Below are 21,378 nucleotides of genomic sequence, written 5' to 3'. Positions count from 1 at the left end.
TATACCATATTAGAATCATATTTACCTTCATTAAAACTATCAGGAACATTGGCCACCAAGAGACACAAGAACCAGGCACCATTTCTAACATGTAGCAAAGCTTCAGCTACATCAACTATAGGGAGCAAGGAAGGGAGCTCTACAAGAAAACAAAGTCAGTGTTAGTCTTTGTTAACAGGTGCACTCCACCACACCCAGCTAATTTTTTTTATTTTTTGTGGAGACTGAATCTCACTGTGTTGCCCAGGTGGGTCTCAAACTTTGGCCTCAAGCGATCCTCCAGCCTCAGCCTCACAAAGTGCTAAGATTACAGGCATAAGCCACCATGCCTGGCCCCAGTGTTAAAGAGCGATATTTCTTTTTTTCTTCTTTAAGACAGGGTCTTGCTCTGTTGCCCAGGCTAGAGTGCAGTGGTGTGATTATAGCTCACTGCAGCCTCAACCTCCTGGGCTCAAGCAATCCTCCTGCCTCAGCCTCCTAAACTCCTAGAATTACAGGTGTGAGCCACCATGCCCAGCCAAAAATGACATTTCATGGTATTATTAAATATCTTTTGACATTTCACAAATGTCATCTAAAATAAAGTACTTTCTTTTCATAGTCTAGAACCAAGCTGTCCAGTAGGATACCCACTAGCAACATAAGGATACTTATATTAAAAACAGTTCAGTTCCTCAATCACACTAGCCACATTTCAAGTAATCCATAGCCACAAAGAACACTGGACAGCATAGCATAGAACAGTACAGGAAATTTTATTTTATAGAACTGGTCTAAAGAGTTATTTTCACGAAAATCTTATTTGCTTTTTTTTTTTTCTTTTGCGACAAAGTCTCGCTTTTGTCCCCCAGGCTGGAATGCAATGGCGCAATCTCAGCTCACCGCAACCTCCGCCTCCGGAGTTCAAGCAATTCTCCTGCCTCAGCCGCCCGAATACCTGGGATTACAGAAGCCTGCCAACACACCAGGCTAATTTTTGTATTTTTAGTAGAGACAGGGTTTCACCATGTTGACCAGGCTGGTCTCCAACTCCTGACCTCAGGTGATCCACCCACCTCGGCCTCCCAAAATGCTGGGATTACAGGCGTGAGCCACCGTGCCTGGCCTATCCTTTTTTTTTTTTTTTTTTTTTTTTAAGAAAAGGTCTCAGCCAGGCACAGTGGCTTATGCCTATAATCCCAGCATTTTGGGAAGCTGAGGCAGGCAGATCACAAAGTTAAGAATTTGAGACCAGCCTGGCCAACATGGTGAAACCTCGTCGCCACTAAAAATACAAAATTAGCTGGGCATGGTGCCGCATGCCTGTAATCCCAGCTACTCAGGAGGCTAAGGCAGGAGAATCACTTGAACCCCGGAGGCGGAGGTTGCAGTGAGCCAAGATCACGCCACTGCACTCCAGCCTGGGTGACAGAGTGAGACTCCATCTCAAAAAAAAAAAGACAAGGTCTCACTCTGGACAGAGTGCAATGGCACAATCATGGCTCACTACAGCCTCAATCTCCCAGGCTCAAGCCATCCTCCTGCCTCAGCTTCCCATGCAGCTGGGACTACAAGTATACACCACCACACCAGGCTAATTTTTTTCATTTTGGTAGAGACAAGGTCTCACTATGTTGCCCAGACTGGTCTTGAACTCTTGAGCTCAAGTGATCCTCCTGCCTCGGCCTCCCATAGTGCTGGGATTACAGGCATGAGCGACAGCCTTCTTTACATTTTTCTGTCCTCTTTTATTTCTATCATTCACACCTATTGTATACAATCTGGAAAATACAAAAAGGTACGAAGAAGAAAATTAAAATCTGCCCTAATCCCAGAATTCAAAGTTAAATAAAAAATGTTTTCACAGGCCTGTAGTCCCAGCTACTCAGAAGGCTGAAGTGGGAGGATCCCTTGAGTCCAGGAATTCAAGCCTGCAGTGGGCTACGATCCTGCCACTGTACTCCAGCCTGAGCAACAGAGCAAGACTCTGTCTCTAAAAAAAATAAGTATTTTATTTTAATTCATCAAGGGTATTGTTCTTGAACTTTTAACAAAACTGGGATTATAATCTACTTAACACTTTGCCCTTTGCTGTTTTCACTTAACATAATGTAAACATTTTCCAAAATCATTAACGAGCATTAAAGTCATTAAATCAAAGATACCATGTTAATGTCTGCATAATATGTCACACTATGAAAATAATATAATTTACTTAATCATTGTCCAACTATTAGTCACTTTTGACTTAAAATCACATAACATGTTTGTTATATGATCCCTAAAATAACACATCATACCAGGCTAAGAAGTTACACAGTATCATTTAACAAGAAACTATATATGAAATCCATCTTAGCACTCAGTACAGTACCTGCTTGTAAAATACAAAGTACATCTGCAGCTTCTTCCAAATATACTGGACTCTCAAAAAGTTCAGAAGACTTGAAAAAAAATTCTCCGTTGGACTCAGACACCTTAAAAAAGAAAAAAAAAAGATATAAACTCTATTAATTTCAGATAATTAAATCCCTATTTTTATAATTATTTCTTGAGCTCACAGATTATGTCTCTTAATGTATCACTAATACACCACAGCAGAATATGCAGTATTCAATCAATTTCAACCAATTTAACCACACACAGCAGTCATGTTAATTATTATTCAGATATAGCAGTATCAATCTCAAGAACTGATTTCTACCTAAATATTTGGAGACAACTGGAATTAAAGGATAAGGCAAGCCAAACAAATGAACTACAAATGCAGCCTACATAAACTGCTTTTAAAAAGCCAAGAACAGTCACCCTAAAGCAGTTTAACAAATATAAATTCACAGGTGCAGTGGCTGACGCCTGTAATCCCAGCACTTTGGAAGGCCAAGATGGGTGGATCAACTGAGGTCAGGAGTTCGAGACCAGCCTGGCCAACATGGTGAAACCCTGTCTCTACTAAAAATATAAAAATTAGCCAAGCATGATGGCCATCTGTAATCTTAGCTACTCAGGAGGCTGAGGCAGGAGAATCGCTTGAACCCGGCAGGTGGAGGCTGCAGTGAGCCGAGATAGCACCACTGCACTCCACACTGGGAGACAGAACGAGACTCCGTCTCAAAAAAAAAAAAAAGAAAAAGAAAAAAGAAAACAAACAAACAAACTTATATATATACATGTTCAATTCTGAATAAACTGTTGGAAAAACAAAGAATTAAAGTTTAGATAACAAAATCTACTAAGCTTTTTGGAAATTCTGCACAATAGTTTCATAACCATATTTCCTATATAATAAAGAGCACCAAACTAAAAAATTGGAAATCTCCCAGAGGAGAAAGGTCACTTATTTATTAGAGTCACCAAGTGAGGTATTAAGGAAAAGATGAAGGAAAACTCTTGGCTGAAATTTAAAAGTATCAAAATAGGCTGGGCATGGTGGCTCATGCCTGTAATCTCAGCACTTTGGGAGGCCGAGGTGGGAGGATCACTTGAGGTCAGGAGTTCGAGACCAGCCTGGCCAACATGGTGAAACCCCGTCTCTACTAAAAATACAAAAATTAGTAGGCATGGTGGCGGGTGCCTGTAATTCTAGCTACTCAGGAGGCTGAGGCAGGAGAATCGCTTTAACCCAGGAGGCAAAGGTTGCAGTGAGCAAGATCACACCATTGCACTCCAACCTGGGCAACAAGAGCGAAACTCCGTCTCAAAAAAACAAACAAAAATAAATAAAAGTATCAAAATAGTAAAAAAGAGAAGGAAATTATAATTGGTGATGGAAATTTTAGAAAAATTTTTTAACATACCTTAAAAACTGTCTAAAACTCGGCTGGGCGCAGTGGCTCGTGCCTGTAATCCCAGCACTTTGGGAGGCCAAGGCGGGCGGATCACAAGATCAGGAGATCGAGACCATCCTGGCTAACACGGTGAAACCCCGTCTCTACTAAAAATACAAAAGATTAGCCAGGCATGGTGGCGGGCGCCTGTAGTCCCAGCTACTCGGGAGGCTGAGACAGGAGAATAGTGTGAACCCGGGAGGCAGAGCTTGCAGTGAGCCGAGATTGTGCCACTGCACTCCAGCCTGGGCGACAGAGCGAGACTCTGTCTCCAAAAAAAAAAAAAAAAAAAAAAAAAACTATCTAAAACTCACCAAAATCCTCTCTACCAGTATTTTCTATGAAAACAGAATTTAGTCCTTTTTGTCCACAATTTATAAAACTAAACTTTATTTACTATAAATTAACTGACTCCCTAAAATTATAACAGTAAATAAACATAAAGATCTAATTTAGTGGGTTTTTGTGGTGGTGGTTGTTGTTGTTTTTGAGGCAGTTTTACTCTTGTTGCCTAGGCTGGAGTGCAATGGCACAATCTCGGCTCACCACAACCTCCACCTCCCAGGTTCAATCAATTCTTTTACAGGCATGCACCACCACTCCTGGCTAATTCTGTATTTTTTAGTAGAAACGGGGTTTCTCCATGTTGGTCAGGCTGGTCTTGAACTCCTAAACTCAGGTGATCCGCCCACCTTGGCCTCCCAAAGTGCTGGGATTACAGGTGTGCACCACCACGCCCAGCTAATTTAGTTATTTATATGATAGACCTTTGACATTCAAAAATTTTAAATTCAGAGTTTCAATTATCTATATTACCCAAAGGTCTATGACCTAAGTAATCTATAATTTTACAAAGAAGATAACTTGAATAGCTTTCATTAGTGTAAAGAAGCACTTTGGTCATTTAGTGATTGAGACTAGCCAATCATCCTACATTCAATTCAGCATTGATACTCCCCTCTGCTGTCATATATGAGGCTGTTACTGCTCATCCAGTGTCTAAATGAATCACATACATTTTTCAGTTATTCACATTCAGTTATTGAAAATGTTACTTCATTACACTTTATGGGAGAAACTGTATCCCATAAAGGTATTATCTGCTAATAAATCTGATGATCTGTACAAGCCTTGAGATAAATCCCTTTCTAAATGTCAAGAAGCCACTGTGTATGGATTCCATACGGAAAAAAATCCCTCTCATAGAAAATGCAGAACAAGTATAAATGAGAGAAAATGACAATTAGAGAAGGACTTCAAGGCAGACTTATAATATCCTTTCAGGCTTTGAAAGGAAAACAAATATATAGAAATAAAAGTAGAGAAGGCCGGGCACGGTGACCCATGCCTGTAATCCCAACACTTTGGGAGGCTGAGGCGGTTGGATCACCTGAGTTCAGGAGTTCGAGACCAGCCTGGCCAGCCTGGTCAACATGGTGAAACCCCATTTCTACTAAAAATACAAAAAATTAGCTGGGTGTGGTGGCGGGCACCTGTAATCCCAGCTACTCATGAAGCTGAGGCAGGAGAACCGTTTGAATCTGGGAGACAGAGATTACAGTGAGCTGAGATCACACCACTGCATTCCAGCTTGGGCAATAAGAATGAAACTCCGTCTCCAAAAAAAAAGAACAAAATAAGAGTAGAGGAGAATTCAACCTGCCTGACTTCTTGTCTCTTTTTCTGTCTACCTCCCTATACATAGACATCAAATCATGCATAGTTTGAGCTGTGGTTAAAAGAAATGCACCTTGTTCATAATTGCCAACAGTTCACTAAGCACAAGACGCAATCGACGAGGTGAATCACTGTGTTCAAACTCTAACGTCAGTCCATGCTGAAGCTGTGATACCAGGATGCTCTCTCCACTGCCTCCTCCAAGTTTATGCCTAATGAAGTACAAACATGTAACAATTATGAAAACACTGATATGGAAATAATTGCATAAAAATTATCTTTTATTGAAATAAGCTATAAAAGGATGTATAAAGTGTTCTAAAATGTTCTGTTACTTCTGAAATGCTATTTAGTTTGCCTGTGTATTTCAGGGATTCACATCCTACGTATAATAAATACTCCACCACATAGGCCAGGCACGGTGGCTCACGCCGGTAATCCCAGTACTTTGGGAGGTTGAGGCAGGCGGATCACAAGGTTGGGAGTTCGAGACCAGCCTGGCCAATATGGTGAAACCTCGTCTCTACTAATAATACAAAAAAGCCGGGCATGGTGGCGCGTGCCTGTAGTCCCATCTACTCGGGAGACTGAGGCAGAAGAATCACTTGAACCCAGGAGGTGGAGGTTGCAGTGAGCCGAGATCACGCCACCGCACTCCAGCCTGGGCAACAGGGCAAGACTCGGTCTAAAAAAAAATAAAAATAAAAATAAATAAATAAATACTCTACCACAACTGACAATTAACACTAACTTCCACTGATGGTGGCTTGCTACTAGATTCACAATGGGCAGGGAAGGACATAGCACCTGCCCAGAATCTTTGGGAATATCTAAGCTTTAAAAGCCTCCCAAGAGGCTGGGCCCAGTGGCTCACACTTGTAATCCCAGCACTTTGGGAGGCCAAGGCAGGTGGATCACCTGAGGCCAGGAGTTCGAGACCAGCCTGGCCAACATGATGAAACCCCATCTCTACTAAAAATACAAAAAATTAGCCGGGCATGGTGGCAGGTGCCTGTAATCCCAGCTACTCGGGAGGCTGAGGCAGGAGGATCGCTTGAACCTGGGAGGCTGAGGTTGCAGTGAGCCAAGATCACGCCATTGCACTCCAGCCTGGGCAACAAGAGCGAAACTCTGTCTCAAAAAAGAAAAAAAAAAAAAGCCTCCCAAGTGATTCCAATAAATCCCTCTAATCTAGGGGAAGTTGCCCTACCTACTTCCCACTGAAAGTAATTGGCCTAATGAGTTTAGCCCACATACAACAGCACATTGCCATATTTCTCCAGATAACATTTTATAACATGGAAGTCAAAAGATTCTGGAACTGTAACTATATATAGAAAAGACCTAAGTAAAATGCTCTCCAGAATTTAGATTCTCATTCTCTCTTTTCTGGAGAGCTCTGAAAAATATCTGATTCCCTGTTCTTTGTCAAATCCAAATCCACATATAATATAACATAACATTACCTAAGCTGCTGTTCTTTGCTGGCATCTTGTTCTAAAGCATGAAAGTCCACGGACAACAATGCAACAATGGAGTTGACAGCTTCCACTCCAGAAAGAAGGCGAAGGATGAGTTTCTTATCCTGAGCCCAGCTTTGGCTCTGGTCAGCAGGTGCACAAAGTGCCATCCGTACCAAACAGGGCAGAAGAAGTCTTAATTCTGGATCACTTAAAGATGCCAGGCAAACAACATCCACCTTCTGCATTGCCTCAAAAGCAAAAGGGCTGACAAACTGAAGACTTGTACATTCAGTCATTATTACTGTTTGTTGATCCTAATGGTAAAAATACAAATGAAAGTAGGAGTTTAACTTTCACATGTATGAACACCCAACTTTCTAAAAACCCTGAAAAATGTGGTGTATCTTTAATAGGTCCCTATGTTGGCAATGTTCCTGGCACAATCAAGACAAGGCTTCTCTGTCTCCCTAGGTTTATACTGTCACCTGGAAAATGGGAAAGAAAACAGAGTATATTAATGTCTCTTCCAGCCTCAGGAATCTTCTGCTCTAATACTCATATTTTACAAAGAAGGAATATGAAGCCCAGAGAGATGAAGTAACACGCCCAAAGTAGTATTACTAGTTAGAGGCACAATCCAAGGCTCAATCCTCATCCACTAAAATCCCAGTCCAAGACTTTCTCCACTATATCAGTCACATGAGCTCCACAAAATGTAAACAAAAGTGAATGGTCATAGTTAAGTGCTTTCTTTCATACCCCGATAGTTTCACATGCCTACCCCGATATACATCAAGAACTATTGGGCTTCTCTTTCTCACCCTCCATGAGTCGGTGGAAAAACTAGCAAATCACTGGGCAGAAGCAATGCCAGATTCAAGGCTCTGGAGGCCACGACACTATCCTATGTCCCCTGTGTTACCGGGTAAAAAGCAGATGTGTGGGTGCTATGTGAGAGAGAAAGACGCGTCTCATTAGCGCACTTCTCTGTCTCCAGGAATCATCCAAGGCACAAAAAGTAAACAAAAAGGCAGTGAGCTGGCAGCCAAAGCAGTCCCCTCTCAAGGCCGACCGACTAGCAGCAGCGTGGGTAAAAGTCGTGGGTAAAAACTGCTTTGCTTTCAGGGAGGGGCTGCTCTTTTAACAGAGGGGCGGGCTGACTGGAGCAGAGGAGCCAAGACCTGCGTGCTCCTCCGTCTCGCCCCCGCCGCAACTAGAACCAATAAGTCCCTCAGGCTGAGCAAAGTCTGGCCAGGCTCCGACACGGACCTAGGAACGCGCTGAGGCCAGAGAAGCGGACGCTTCATACCTTAAGATCTACCCTCCAGCCTCACGGAACCGCACACGGACTCCGCGTCCTAGAGGCGGGACGCGGCAGAAATCGAGAGCGCGGTCCGAAGTTGGGCCTAGGCGATATCCGGAACCCCAAACCCTAGTTGTGCCTTGAGTCGACTCGGACACCAAGAACTCAGACGCCGGGACCAACCGGGTTGTCGATACAAAGTGGGAAGGATGGGGGCACCACACAAAGGCAGAACCGGGACTGTAGGAACGGAAAAGCGGGAGACTTTTTCAACCTGCACCCAGCACCTTCATTCATCCCCAGCGTCTGACTCCCGTCGGCCACCGTACTGGTCTGAGAGGAAGGGTGGCTGCGAGAGGAAAGGCAGAGACGTCGGCGCCAATGCAACTGTGCGCGTGCGCGGCCCCGCCCCTTTCTCCACTTTATTTGCCCTGCCCTACTTGCTCGCCAAAAATTTAGAAATGTGATTCTGGTAGGCTCTGTTTTCTAGAGCCTACCAGCTCCTTCCTTTTAGACAAGCCACTGAGCCCCTCAGAACTTAAATTTCATCATCACAGGATTGCCATGGCATTCAAATGGCATAACGTGTGTTAAAATCGTTCCCACTATTCTTTGACACTAGTGGTACCAAACTGTACTCTTTAAATCTTTGCCTGTGCCTTCCCAGAACCAAAATTCTAGAATCTCAGGATTTGTGGGAGAATTTTAAAAGTGATCTAACCCCAAACTTTCTTCCGCTCTTGACCTCACACCTCCGCTGTCAGAAGTTAAACACCTTCCTTTCAGGTTCTTAACTTGGGGGACCCATAGAACCTTAGAGAGGCAATGCACGGGGATTCAGGAATTCTCTGGAATCCGTTCAGAACTGAGTGCTCGGCACTTCTTCTGGGAAGAGGGTCCAAAACTTTCAACAACTTCTCAAAGGAAGCCTGATCACCCAGAAAAGAACCACTAGTCTATCTATGAAGAACCGCTAGTCCATATGTCTTCATACTGTTTATTGTTCCTAGTTCGATCAGCGTTTATTTGGCAACTTCTATTTACCAGATATTGTGCTAGGAGCTGGAAATAAAAATATTTTACAAAGATATAGTACTTTATAACCTCTTTAAAAATAAAGTCAGAGCCGGGCGTGGTGGCTCATGCCTGTAATCCCAGCACTTGTGGGAAGCCGAGGCGGGCGGATCACCTGAGGTCAGGAGTTCGAGACCAGCCTGACCCAACATGACTAAACCCCAACTCTACAAAAAATATATAAATTAGGCCGAGCATGATGGCTCATGCCTGTAATCCTAGCACTTTGGGAGGCCGAGGCAGGCAGATCACGAGGCCAGGAGTTCGAGACCAGCCTGACCAACATGGTGAAACTCCGTCTCTACTAAAAATGCAAAAATTAGCCAGGCGTGGTGGTGTGCGCCTGTAATCTCAGCTACTTGGGAGGCTGAGGCGGGAGCATTGCTTGAACCTGGGAGGCAGAGGTTGTGGTGAGCTGACATCGTGCCATTGCACTCCAGCCTGGGCAATAAGAGCGAAACTCCGTCTCAAAAAAAAAAAAAAAAAAAATTACCCCAGCGTGGTGATGGAGCACCTGTAGTCCCAGCTACTTCGGAGGCTGAGACAGGAAAATCACTTGAACCTGGGAGGCAGATGTTTCAGTGAGCAGAGATCATGCCACCGCACGCCAGCCTGGGCAACAAAGCCAGACTCCGTCTCAAAAATATATATATATATATGACTTTCAACATAGATCAGCAAAGGAAGAAAAGAATTGTGTGTTGCAATGCTTCTCAAAATTTTTTCCACCTGACCCACAATAATACATTTCACATTGTGACCCAGAACAAACATATGTATATATCCACATACAAAAATAAGTGTAAGTGTATAAATTTATATGCTATATAAACATATAAATATATAACATATAAACCCACATTTACATGGAAACAAATATTTCGTATAATAACACACACACTACATGTTTCTACTTCTCTTTAAAAAAACTGCTGGTCACTGCACACTAAAACTGATTTCGCACTCTATTAATGGGTTGCACACTGTACTGTCCTAGCATTTTTAAGCTAATATTTGGGATTTATTTATTGAACACTTGCTAGGCACTGTAATAAATGCTTTATATATATTATCTGATTTAATCTTGTGACATAGGTAATATTATTCACCTTTTGCAATTGTGGAAACTGAGAGAGGGTAAGCAATTTCATCTCCATGGATGATCATTTCACAGGAAAAGTGTGAAGGCAGTGCAAACATTGGTTTGAGGGACGAATGAGAGGAAGATGTGGGTATGAACTAAGTGATTTTAAAGATCCTTTCCAACTCTAATTATGATCCTCTGTTCACTAATGGAGAACAACATGCAGATTCAGTATCTCCATCTTGATCTATGGAGAAACAGAAAATCACTGAATGAGATGGCTGCAGTGTCACATAATGAGTGCTGACACTTCCTCCAAGTGCCCCTCTCCTTCTCTTCCAGTTCACCAACTTGACCTTGAGTTGCTCAAGCCGGAAACCTAAAAGTCATCCTAGACTCTAGTCTCTCCCCCTTGTATTAATTTAGCAAAAATCTTTATAATCATTGAAACATTGTAATGTTTGCCAATAAAACTTTTTTTTTTTTTTGAGACAGAGTCTCGTTCTGTTGCCCAAACTGGAGTGCAGTGGCACGATCTCAGCTCACTGCAACCTCTGCCTCCCAAGCTGAAGCAATCCTCCCACCTCAGCCCCCTGAGTAGCTGGGACAATAAGTGTGCACCACCACACTTGGCTAATTTTTTTTTTTTTTTTTGAGACAGAGTCTCGCTGTGTCACCCAGGCTGGAGTGCAGTGGTGCGATCTTGGCTCACTGCAACCTCCGCCTCCCAGAGTCAAGCGATTCTCCTGCCTCAGCCTCCTGAGTAGCTGGGATTACAGGTGCCTGCCACCATGCCTGGCTAATTTTTTGTATTTTTAGTAGAGACAGGGTTTCACCATGTTGGCCAGGCTGGTCTCAAACTCCTGACCTCAGCTGATCCACCCACCTTGGCCTCCCGAAATGCTGGGATTTCAGGCATGAGTCCCTGTACCCAGCCTCTCTTTTTTTTTCCTTTTTGAAACAAGTTCTCAAGAAAAGAGTGGCAGTGCAGTTGGGCGATCTTGGCTCACTACAACCTCAACCTTCTGGGCTCAGGTGATCCTCCCACGTCAGCCTCCCAAGTAACTGAGACTATAGTCATGCATCACCACACCTGGCTAATTTTTGTATTTTTTTGTAGAGACAGGGTTTCATTATGTGGCCAGGCTGGTCTTGAACTCCTGGACTCAAGCCATCCGTCCCCCCTCAGTCCACCAAAGTGCTAGGATTACAGGTGCAAGCCACTGCACCTGGCTTGACCAGCTTGCTTTTATTCTTCTACTTTATTTTTCAATCAGACTGGAGGAAGAGAGAAACAGAGTAATGAAAAAATGAGAAAAACAGAAAAACACATTAGAATATCTATTATGTTTCATGTATACTAGGTGCTTAATGTAGGTTGCAGAGTAATTGAGCTTCCAGCAGTTAGAAGACCTAACTATGCAAAGGTGAGGACCAATGTCCTTCAGAAATAGTCATAGAATTCCAGAAGCACAAGGATCTCAGAAGACATCTAGCTCCATTTTGCTCAACATGATGCTCTTTATAGTGTGACTATTTTATCTTGTAAGATGTCTTTCAGGAGGGCACGATGGCTCATGCCTGTAATCCCAGCACTTTGGGAGGCCGAGGCAGGTGGATCACGAGGTCAGGAGTTCTAGACCAGCCTGGCCAATATGATGAAACCCTGTCTCTACTAAAAATACAAAAATTAGTTGGGTGTGGTGGTGTGCACCTGTAGTCCCAGCTGCTTGGGAGGCTGAGGCAGGAGAATCGCTTGAACCCGGGAGGTGGAGGTTGCATTGAGCCGAGATTGTGCCACTGCACTCTAGCCTGGGTAACAGAGTGAGACTCCATCTCAAAAAATATATATATTCTTTCATGTTTCAGCATGTAAAGATCTTTGACTCTTTTACACTGGCTATCTGTTTTAGCTTAGCAGATCATATCTTCATTAATATTATGGATAAAACATTGAATAGAATTGGGTCCAGCCAAGACTTCTAGCTCAGCATTAGAGACATCCCTCCAGGTTGACATAGCTCCACCAATCAAGGCTCAAGTATGAGACTGTTTTATAAATCAGCCCAACTACTAAAACACTACCCTGGTTTGGGATGAAGTTGAATTTCTTTAGGATGGAACTAAAAAGACAGATTGATTGATTATATTTTTTTGAGACAGAGTCTCGCTCTGTCACCCAGGATGGAGTGCAGTGGCTCAATCTTGGCTCACTGCAACCACCGCCTCCCGGGTTCAAGCAATTCTCCTGCCTCAACCTCCCAAGTAGCTGGGATTACAGGCACCCGCCACCATGCCCAACTAAATTTTTGTGTATTTTCAGTAGAGACGGGGTTTCACCATGTTGGCCAGGCTGGTCTCAGTCTCCTGACCTCAAGTGATCTGCACGGCTTGTCCTCCCAAAGTGCTGAGATTACAGGCGTGAGCCACTGTGCCAAGCCCTAAGACAGATTTTTTTTTTTTTTGAGGTGGAGTCTCAGTCTGTCGCCCAGGTTGGAGTGCAGTGGCACAATCTCAGCTCATTGCAACCTCTGCCTCTTGGGTTCAAGCGATTCTCTTGCCTCAGCCTCCTGCGTAACTGGGATTACAGGCACCCACCACCATGCCTGGCTAAATTTTTTGGGGTATTTTCAGTAAAGATGGGGTTTCACCATGTTGACCAGGCTGGTCTCAAACTCTTGAGCTCAGGTGATTTGCCCACCTCAGCCTCCCAAAGTGCTGAGATGACAGGCTTGAGCCACTGTGCCCAACCCAAAAACAGATTTTTATGGTCTGACTTAAAACTCTAGCTTGGAGTCCTGCCGTATCCCACCATGGTGTCATTTTAGTCAGTTGGAACTGTTTATGTCTCAAATCCTTCTCAATATTCTTGGACCTTCTCATCACAGTTCCTCCTGTCTAGAATGCTTTTCATTCTCTTTTTTAATGCAGACTCCTAAGTGTCCTTTAAGTCTCACCTCCAGTGTTCCGTTGCTAAGAGACCTTTCCCTGACAAACCACCTACCCTTTAACTTATCAGATATCCCTATTCTATGCTCTCAAGGCACCTTTTGCTTCTTTCAGCTATACTACTTAACACATTATATTGTAATTGTTAGAACTTCTCTGTCTCTCCCACTAAAAAGTATTTTGAGAGGGCCGGGCACGGTGGTTCACCCCTGTAATCCCAGCACTTTGGGAGGCCGAGACGGGTGGATAACGAGGTCAGGAGATCAAGACCATCCTGGCTAACACGGTGAAACCCTGTCTCTACTAAAAATACAAAAAATTAGCCGGGTGTGGTGGCGGGCGCCTGTAGTCCCAGCTACTCAGGAGGCTGAGGCAGGAGAATGGCATGAACCCAGGAGGCGGAGCTTGCAGTGAGCTGAGATCGTGTCACTGCACTCCAGCCTGGGGGACAGAGTGAGACTCCATCTCAAAAGAAAAAAAAAAAAAGGAAGTATTTTGAGAGCAGGGACCATATTTTAGTTCCTTGCCAAAGGCACAGTACGACACTTAACTTACTTTGTTGAATTAATGATTCAAGCATAAAGATACCACGATGCATAGTTTGCAAATATTCTCCCATTCTGCAGGTTGTCTGTTTACTCTGTTGATAGTTTCTTTTGCTGTGCAGAAGCTCTTAAGTTTGATTAGATCCCATTTGTCAATTTTTGCTTTTGTTACAATTGGTTTTTGTGTCTTTGTTATAAAATCTTTTCCTGTTCCTATGTCCAGAATGGTATTGCCTAGGTTGTGTTCCAGGATTTTTACAATTTGGGGGTTTACATTTAAGTCTTTAATCCAACTTGAGTTGATTTTTTATATGGTTTAAGGAATGGGTCCAGCTTCAATCTTCTGCATAGGACTAGCCAATTATCCCAGCACCATTTATTGAATAGGGAGTCTTTTCCCCATTGCTTATTTTTGTCAGCTTTGTTAAAGATCAGATGGTCGTAGATGTGTGGCCTTCTTTCTGGGCTCTCTATTCTGTTCCATTGGTCTATGTGGCTGTCTTTGTACCAGTACCGTGCTATTTTGGTTACTGTTAGCCCCGTAGCATAGTTTGAAGTTGGGTAACATGATGCCTCCAGCTTTGTTCTTTTTGCTTAGGATTACCTCAGCTATTCGGGCTCTTTTTGGGTTCCATACAAATTTTACAATAGCTTTTTCTAGTTCTGTGAAGAATGTCATTGGTAGTTTGATAGGAATAGCACTGAATCTGTAAATTGCTTTGGAAAGTATGGCTATTTTAATGATATTGATTCTTCCCATCCATCAGCATGGGATGTTTTTCCATTTGTGTCTTCTGTGACTTCTGACAAATGTGTAACATCCGGCATCTATAAGAAACTTAAAAAAAAATGTAGAAGAGAAAGACAGCCCTGGCCAGGCACAGTGGCTCATGGCTGTAATCCCAGCACTCTGGGAGGCCAAGGCGGGCAGATCACCTGAGGTCGAGAGTTCAAGACCAGCCTGACCAACATGGAGAAATCCTGTCTCTACTAAAAATACAAAATTAGCCGGGTATAGTGGTGCATGCCTGTAATTCCAGCTACTCAGGAGGCTGAGGCAGGAAAATCGCTTGAACCTGGGAGGGAGAGGTTGTGGTGAGCCGAGATTGTGCCATTGAACTCCAGCCTGGGCAACAAGAGCGAAACTCCATCCAAAAAAAAAAAAAAAGCCCCATTAAAAAGTGGGCAAAGAGGCCGGGCACTGTGGCTCATGCCTGTAATCCCAGCACTTTGGGAGGTCGAGGCAGGTGGATCACAAGGTCGGCAGTTTGACACAAGCCTGGCCAACATGGTGAAACCCCGTCTCTACTAAAAATACAAAAAAAAAAAAAAAAAAAAAATAGCATGGTGGCGTGCACCTGTAATCCCAGCTACTCGGGAGGTTGAGGCAGGAGAATTGCTTGAACCCGGGAGGCGGAGGTTTCAGTGAGCCAAGATCACGCCACTGCACTCCACCCTGGGTGACAGAGCGAGACGCCGTCTCAAAAAAAAAAAAAAAAAAAAGTGGGCAAAGAACATAAACATCCACTTTTCAAAAGAAGACATACAGGCGGCCAACAAGTGTATGAAAAGCAGGTAAATATCTCTGAGCATTAGAAAAATGCAAATCAAAACCACAATGAGATATCTCACACCAGTCAGAATGAGTATTTTTAAAAAGTCAAAAAAATAGTGCTCGCTTTGGCAGCACATATACTACAATCAGAAACATACAAAGAAGACTATCAAATTTTTTTTTTTTTTTTGAGATGGAGTCTCGCTCTGTCGCCCAGGATGGAGTGCAGTGGCACGATCTCGACTCACTGGCAAGCTCCACCTCCGGCGTTCACGCCATTCTCCTGCTTCAGCCTCTCAAGTAGCTGGGACTACAGGCGCCTGCCACCACGACCGGCTAATTTTTTGTATTTTTAGTAGAGACGGGGTTTTACCGTGTTGGCCAGGATGGTCTCGATCTCCTGACCTCGTGATCCGCCCGCCTCGGCCTCCCAAAGTGCTGGGAGTCCAGGCGTGAGCCACCGCGTTTTTTTTTGTTTTCGTTTTTTTTTTTTTTTTGAGATGGAGTCTCGCTCTGTCACCCAGGCTGGAGTGCAGTGGCGCAATCTCAGATTGCTGCAACCTCCACCTCCCGGGTTCAAGCAATTCTTCTGGCTCAGCCTCCTGAGTAGCTGGGATTACAGGCGCTCACCACCATGCCCGGCTAATTTTTTTTTTGTATTTTTAGTAAATACAGGGTTTCACCATGTTGGCCAGGCTGATCTCGAACTCCCAGTGATCCACCCGTCTTGGTTTCCCAAAGTGCTGGGATTAGAGGCATGAGCCACTGTGCCCGGTTGCAATTTTTTTTTTTTTAATGCCAAAGAAGAACAGATGCTGGCAAGGTTGCAGAGAAAAGGCAACACTTACACACTGTTGGTAGGAGTATAAATTAGTTCAACAATGTGAAAAGTAGTGTGGCAATTCCTCAAAGAGCTCGAAATACCATTTGACCCATCGATGTCATTACTGGTTATATATCCAGAGGAATATAAACCATTCTACCATAAAGACACATGCACGTGAATGTTCATTGCAGCACAATTCACAGTAGCAAAGACATAGAATTAAATCTAAATGCCCACCAATGACAGATTGGATAAAGAAAATGTGTACATATATACCATGGAATACTGTGCAGCCATAAAAAAGAATGAGATCATGTCTTCTGCAGGAAGATGGATGGAGCTGGAGGCTGTTATCCTTAGTAAGCTAATATAGGAACAGAACACCAAATACCACGTGTTCTCACTTAAAAGTGGTAGCTGAATGATGAGAACTCATGGACACAAAGAAGGGAACAACAGACAGTAGGGTCTACTTGAGGGTGGAGGGTGGGGGTGGAAGGAGGCTAAGGAGAAGAAAAAACTATTGGAAACTAGGTTTAATACCTGGGTGATGAAATAATCTGTACAACAAACCCCCATGACACAAGTTTACTTATATAACAAGCCTCCACATGTACCCCTAAACCTAAAAGTTAAAAAAAAAAAAAGATACCATGGAATTTTACTAAATAACCTGCTGAATGTTCATTCTCATAATTAGTTTATCAATACTGTCAAAATAAAAGATGAGGGCCAGGCATGGTGGCTCACGCCTGTAATCCCAGCACTTTGGGAGGCTGAGGTGGGCCAATCACGAGGTCAGGAGATCGAGGCCATCCTGGCTAACATAGTGAAACCCCATCTCTACTAAAAATACAAAAAAATTAGCCTGGCGTGGTGGCGGGCGCCTGTAGTCCCAGCTACTCAAGAGGCTGAGGCAGAATGGTGTGAACCCGGGAGGCGGAGCTTGCAGTGAGCCGAGATTGCGCCACTCACTCCAGCCTGGGCGACAGAGCGAGACTCCGTCTCTAAAAAGTAATAATAATAATAATAATAATAATAAATAAAATAAGAGATTGATTCCAGTTACTCTCTTTTAGGTATGTACTGCATTGTTATTCATAGCACTTTAGAGGACTTGTCGAACTAATTATGTTCATACAAGTGTGTTTCCAAATATACTGAAGGCTTAAAGTCAGAAGTTTGTATCTCTTTTTTTTTTTTTTTTTTTTTTTGAGACGGAGTCTCGCTCTGTCGCCCGGGCTGGAGTGCAGTGGCGCGATCTCGGCTCACACTGCAAGCTCCGCCTCCCGGGTTCACGCCATTCTCCTGCCTCAGCCTCCCGAGTAGCTGGGACTACAGGCGCCCACCACCGCGCCCGGCTAATTTTTTTTTTTTTTTTTTTTTTTTTTTTGTATTTTTAGCAGAGACGGGGTTTCACCGTGGTCTTGATCTCCTGACCTCGTGATCCGCCCGCCTCGGCCTCCCAAAGTGCTGGGATTACAGACGTGAGCCACCGCGCCCGGCCTTGTATCTCTTTTCTTTCTTTTTTTTGAGACAGGGTCTCACTCGTCACCCAGGCTGGAATGCAGTGACATGATCTCGGTTCACAGCAGCCTCCGCCTCCTGCGTTCCAGCGATTCTCCTGCCTCAAGCCTTCTGAGTAGCTGGGATTACAGACACATGTCACCACACCTGGCTAATTTTTTTGTAATTTTAGTAGAGAGGGGGTGTCACCATTTTCCTAGGCTGGTCTCGAACCCCTGACCTCAAGTGATCCACCTGCCTCGGCCTTCCAAAATGCTGGGATAACAGGCGTGAGCCACCATGCCTGGCTCGAGATTTGTATCTCATAACTAGTGTATAGTAGATTATTTTATTGTACAAACAAACAGCGTTTTAGTGAAACTATGCCAGTTTCTAATTAATTTGTTGGTAAAGTTAGGTAAATTTGTTAGAATTTCTGGGACCTGGCTGGGCGCGGTGGCTCACTTCCGTAATCCTAGCATTTTGGGAGGCTGAGGCGGGCGGATCACTTGAGGTCAGGAGTTCAAAACCAGCCTGGCAAGCATGGTGAAACCCTGTCTGTACTAAAAATACAAAAAAATTAGCGGGGCGTGTTGGCGGGCACCTGTAATCCCAGCTACTCAAGAGGCTGAGGCAGGAGGATCTCTTGAACCCAGGAGGTGGAGGTTGCAGCGAGCTGAGGTTGCACCACCGCACTCCAGCCTGGGCAACAGAGTGAGACTCCATCTCAAAAAAAAAAAAAAAAAAAGAATTTCTGGGACCTACATTAAAAAAACTAAAACTGAGAAAGTTGCTCATTTTCACTTTGGCAGGACCTTTCCATTTCCCACACCATTTCTGAAATCATATCTGCAAGTTCCTTCAGCACCCAAGATGTAATTCTTGTGGATCCAGAGACTTGAGCAACTAACTAGCTCCTTGAAATCTGTTAACTATCTTTGGTTTGAATTCTATCATAAGCATGTTATTTAGAGGTTGAAGACCCAAGCTGAGCTGGGGGTGGAGGGGTGGGGCTAGGGACAGAAAGGAGGTAAATCTGAATAGATCTAAATAATTTTTTTTTTTTTTTGAGACGGAGTCCTGGTCTGTCGCTCAGGCTGGAGTGCAGTGGCTCGATCTCGGCTCACTGCAACCTCCAGCTCCTGGGTACAAGCGATTCCCTTGCCATCGCTTCCTGAATAGCTGGGACTACAGGGGCCTGCCACCATGCCCAGCTAAATTTTTTTTGTATTTTTAGTAGAGTCAGGGTTTCACCGTGTCGTCCAGGCTGGTCTTGAACTCCTGACCTCAAGTGATCCTCCCGCCTTGGCCTCCCAAAGTGCTGGGATTACAGGCATGAGCCACTGAGTCCAGTCAGGTCTAAGTACTTTTTGTATCTTACCCATCTGTACTCTTATTGGAACATATTTAAAAGTCCTTTTTGTTGCCTTTAATTATCCACCTATTATGTTCACGTTTCCAAGTAGACATTCTCTTGTAAACCTTAGTTTATTCTGAATTTGGCTCTTCTAGAGAGCATAAGTATTAAACAATCATCTCTCACACTTCTATAAATTTTTTTTGAGACAGGGTCTCACTCCATCGCCCAGGCGGAGTGCAGTTGCACGATCATGGCCCACTACACCCTCAACTTTCTAGGCTCGAGTGATGCTCCCACCTCAGCCTCCCTAAGTAACTGGGGCTACAGGTGTGCACCACCACATCCAGCTAATATTTTATAATTTTCAAAATTTTTGCAATTTCCTTTGAGGTTAACAAAGCTAATTAGAAAGATATAGTTATGTTCTTTTACAAATGAACAACTTGTGACTTCAAGAGGTTAAGTGTTTTGCCCAAGTTCACAAATGTGGCAAACCTTACAACTAAGGAATCCTAATCCAATGATCCTAAACTACTTCTAATATTAAAACGAGTCCAAAGTAGTTAGAATTTTATAACTTCATTAAAAGTATTTGCAAAACACACTTCAGCAAAGTTCTGTAGTTTGAGGTGTTTTATCACAAAAACTCAATTCAAAAATGCTTTTATTCAAAAATACTCAAGTTGGCCAGGCACAGTGGCTCACGCCTGTAATCCCAGCACTTTGGGAGGCCAAGATGGGAGGACTGCTTGAGGCCAGGAGTCCAAGACCAGCCTGTGCAACATAGCGAGACCTCCATCTCCATAAAAAATACAAAAATTAGCTAGGTGTGGTAGCACATACCTGTAGTTCTGACTGCTTGAGCCCAGGAGGCTGTTAGAGTGAGCCATGAGGGTGCCACTGCACCCCAGCCTGGGCGACAGAGGGAGACCCTGTCTCTCAAAAAAATTTTTTTTAAATATTTAAATACCTTACTCCAATGCTGGGCATTGTGTTGGACTCTGGAGATACAATGATGAGCAAAATAGATCTAATTTCTGCTCTCATAGAGTTGTCTGGTGATGACAAATAATCATACAATTGACCGGGCGTGGTGGCTCACGCCTGTAATCCCAGCACTTTGGGAGGCTGAGGCAGGTGGATCACCTGAGATCAGAAGTTTGGGACCAGTCTGGCCAACATGGTGAAACCCCATCTCTACTAAAAATACAAAAAAATTAGCAGGGAGTGGTGGCAGGCGCCTGTAATCCCAGCTACTCGGGGAGGCTGAGCCAAGAGAATTGCTTGTACTCGGGAGGTGGAGGTTGCAATGAGCCAAGATCGTGCCATTGCACTCCAGCCTGGGCGACAAGAGTGAAATTGTCTCAAAAATAAATAAAATAAAAATCATACAATTGTAAACTAAGAAAAACACTACAGGCCAGGTGCAGGTGGCTCATTCCTGTAATCCCAGCACTTAGGGAGGTTGAGGCGGGCAGATCACCGGAGGGCAGGAGTTCAAGACCAGCCTGGCCAACATGGCCAAACCCCATCTCTACTAAAATACAAAAAATTGGCCGGGTATGGCACCGTGCGCCTAGTCCCAGCTACTTGGGAGGCTGAAGCAGGAGAATTGCTTGAACCCGGGAGGCGGAGGTTGCAGTGAGCAGAGATCGCGCCACTGCACTCCAGCCTGGGCAACAGAGCGAGACTCTGTCTCAAAAAGAAAAAAAGAAAAAGAAAAAAACACAACAAAGGCTCCATACAGGGTATTACAATAAGAGTGTGTAACAAGGGAGCCTGATCTGAAGCAAGGGTGTAATGTGGAAATCAGGTGGAAGCTTTAAGGCAAAAAATACCCATGGGTCTTCCAAGGAACTCAAATGACTAAAAAGCAAGGAGGAAAACATAGAGGCCCATTTTGAGACTGTATTCATCTTTAGAGCAAGCAGCGCTACTAAAGGTTTTCAGCTACCAAGGACCACAGTGAGTGTAGAGATCAGATAGGAGTACCTGTCTATTGCAATGGTCCACTCAGATAAGGTAGTTTTATCTAATGCTATATAGCAATGGATAATGCTAATTTAGACTAAGATCAGGACAGCAGAAATAGAAATGAACATATTTGATAGTACACAAAACTGATAGTTTTTGATGAATGGTTACAAGGAAGAGTTTATGGTTTGCACAACAGGATAGATGGTAGTGTCATGCACAGTGACAAGGGACAAGTGGTTGTTCTCTAGGGACC

At 43.8% G+C, this 21,378-nt stretch overlaps 1 protein-coding gene across 3 annotated transcripts in view; it reads right to left on the bottom strand.

The window, feature by feature from the left end:
- The window catches only part of INTS2 (integrator complex subunit 2), a 62,537-nt gene extending 53,899 nt beyond the window's left edge, over window positions 1-8,638 (bottom strand). The window contains exons 1-5 of one of the 3 annotated variants that reach the window (XM_031011711.3): window positions 8,537-8,638; window positions 6,950-7,260; window positions 5,557-5,695; window positions 2,354-2,456; window positions 26-139 (exon numbers count right to left, since the gene is read on the bottom strand). In XM_031011711.3, the coding sequence (XP_030867571.1) occupies window positions 26-139; window positions 2,354-2,456; window positions 5,557-5,695; window positions 6,950-7,260; window positions 8,537-8,542 (673 nt within the window). In that variant the 5' untranslated portion in view covers window positions 8,543-8,638. Of the gene's footprint in view, window positions 1-25; window positions 140-2,353; window positions 2,457-5,556; window positions 5,696-6,949; window positions 7,261-8,255 lie in introns of all 3 variants that reach the window. The other 2 variants (XM_031011712.3, XM_063706216.1) reach the window with 2 other exon arrangements.
- Between the last annotated feature and the right edge of the window lie 12,740 nt (window positions 8,639-21,378).

This window comes from Gorilla gorilla, chromosome 4 (assembly GCF_029281585.2).
Source record: "Gorilla gorilla gorilla isolate KB3781 chromosome 4, NHGRI_mGorGor1-v2.1_pri, whole genome shotgun sequence".
NCBI lineage: Eukaryota > Metazoa > Chordata > Mammalia > Primates > Hominidae > Gorilla > Gorilla gorilla.
Note: the sequence above shows the minus strand (reverse complement) of the source record. Positions and strands in the feature narration are given on the sequence as shown.